A 2,164-nucleotide genomic window follows, 5' to 3' on the forward strand; every position below is an offset into this window, starting at 1 on the left:
CACAAACCCCCAGAATCACAAGCCCTCCCCATAGTTTTCACACAGTTTATCACTAAATTCATGTTTCTGTGCGTCAAAAATTAAACGTGTGGTGTCTAGCTGAGTGGACATGTTTGCAACTTACTGAAAAATAGGTTCATAAGGTTTTTTTTTTTTTCATTATTATTATTTTTTATGTATTTTTGAATTTTTTAAAATTATTTTTATTATGATTATTTTTTAAAATTTATTTTTCAGAAGAAATTTTTCAATTGCATTGTTTTTTTCATGCTTAAAGAGGAATAAAAACTCTCAGGAAAAAATTTTTTGATCAAGGTTCTCATAATTCGTGCATGAAAGGGTTAATAATCATAAGAAGCAGGGTCTAAATCAAAACTTCAGTAAAGACAATTGGTGCGTTTTTCTGCTGTTTTCCAAAACTAGTCCATTCAGTTCTAATCCTTAGATTTAGACATGACTGCACAGACCAAGTTCTGAGATTCAAGCCTGATCCACTCCATTTGCATGAAGTGTTTCTCTTAACCCATAAAGACCCAGTGCTACTTTTATGGCAGTTCCCAAATGAATTTTCCTTTCTTAAACAATTAATCATCAATTATTATAAATTTATCTTCTGTATTTTGCATTTTTTCAGTTAAAATCACATACTTCCCTGTATTTATGCAGATGTTCATGGAAACTCAGATTAAATTTAACCCTTTCAGGCACACTGGTCACTACAGTGGACAGTTCTTCTACAGCTGTTCTCTTATATATTCATGAAATTTGTTGTTTTAGTTCCATATCAGACAACACAGTAGACGCTTATGCACCATCCCTATAGACTGCAATTCATACCATTACTGTAACTTTGCTGTTCTTGATAAACCTGATCTGCACTAACATGTTTGAGTGTAAATTAATTGCATGTTATTGTTATTAGACTGTAATTAAGAGGGTTTTTTTTTTTTTTTTTTTTTTGCCTATTATCTCCATGAAGTGAGTAGTGACTGGTATTAGAGTATGTTAAAATGTGAGAAAACACCAGATTAGGAGCATTAAAAAATTTTTTGTTTCATAGTTTTCACCCACTATATCAGTAAATACATGTTAAAGGAAAAATAAAATAAAATAAAATAAAATAAAATGTTTCTTTGCCTCAAAAATTATACTCATGGTGCCCGGCTGAGTGGACATTTTTGCAACTCCATGAAAAATAGGTTCATAGGAAAATTTTCAGTTGCATTGTTTTTTTCATGCCTAAAGAGTGACGAAAACTCTCAGGAAAAAAAATCTTGATTAAGATTCTCATAATTCCTACATGAAAGGGTTAAGGGTTATTATGTTAAGAAACAAAGAAAACTGAACAAAGTGACTTTTTACGCAAATATATCAATAACTCAACACAAAAATAAGCATCTGCATCCACTGTCATTGATCCAACTCCATGGGTTTTACTGGTGAATCAATGCTGTAGAAGATGACAGTGTTTCTACGTTCACTACGGAGCCTCTGAACGTCCAAATGAGTCATATCTGAAGACCATGAAAAGACGAATAACTGCATTTTCCAGCGGTTATTTACATGTTTTGACAGGATGAATGGATCAGAAGTTCTTCAACAGTTCAGATCAGTAGATGCTTTTACTCGCCAGTTGCTGTTTGGGTTTTTATGGGTTAAATATTCGTGACCTTACCCAAAAACTCGTCTCCCGGGTGGCATGTCTGCTGTGGGGCGCACCAACTTTCCGTCAACAAAGCGAACAGGAGCCAAAGTCCGAAACGCATGTTGGAGAGCTGCGTCCGCGGTGTGTGATGTGGCATTGTGTGCGTTTGGAGCTGCAGACCTTTCCGTTGTCTAAGCTGGATGATAATGACCACCCACAGCACAGGAGACCTCCTTCCTTTGTCTGCGCGGAACATCCCTGACCCAAAAAAAAAAAAAAAAAAAAAAAGTGCGTCGCGCCATGATTATGGTTTAGAGCTGTGCGTTACGAGCCAGCGCCGATCATATTTCACTGTGTGTGTGTGCGTGTGTTTGTGTGTGTGTGTGTGCGTGCGTGTGTGTGCGTGTGTATGCGTGGGAACACGAGGAGGAAACGTGGCTTATGGTGGTGGTGGTGGTGGTGGGGGGGGGTTTAAAAAGTTCTTACCTTGTAATATTTGATATGGACCATTCCACTGAA

At 36.6% G+C, this 2,164-nt stretch overlaps 1 protein-coding gene across 2 annotated transcripts in view; it reads right to left on the bottom strand.

Moving 5' to 3' along the window:
* The window catches only part of cpz (carboxypeptidase Z), a 25,452-nt gene extending 23,548 nt beyond the window's left edge, over positions 1-1,904 (bottom strand). For both annotated transcript variants that reach the window (XM_030142017.1, XM_030142009.1), the window contains exon 1: positions 1,676-1,904. In XM_030142017.1, the coding sequence (XP_029997877.1) occupies positions 1,676-1,901 (226 nt within the window). In that variant the 5' untranslated portion in view covers positions 1,902-1,904. The remainder of the gene's footprint in view (positions 1-1,675) is intronic.
* Between the last annotated feature and the right edge of the window lie 260 nt (positions 1,905-2,164).

This window comes from Sphaeramia orbicularis, chromosome 1, assembly GCF_902148855.1.
Source record: "Sphaeramia orbicularis chromosome 1, fSphaOr1.1, whole genome shotgun sequence".
Lineage (NCBI taxonomy): Eukaryota > Metazoa > Chordata > Actinopteri > Kurtiformes > Apogonidae > Sphaeramia > Sphaeramia orbicularis.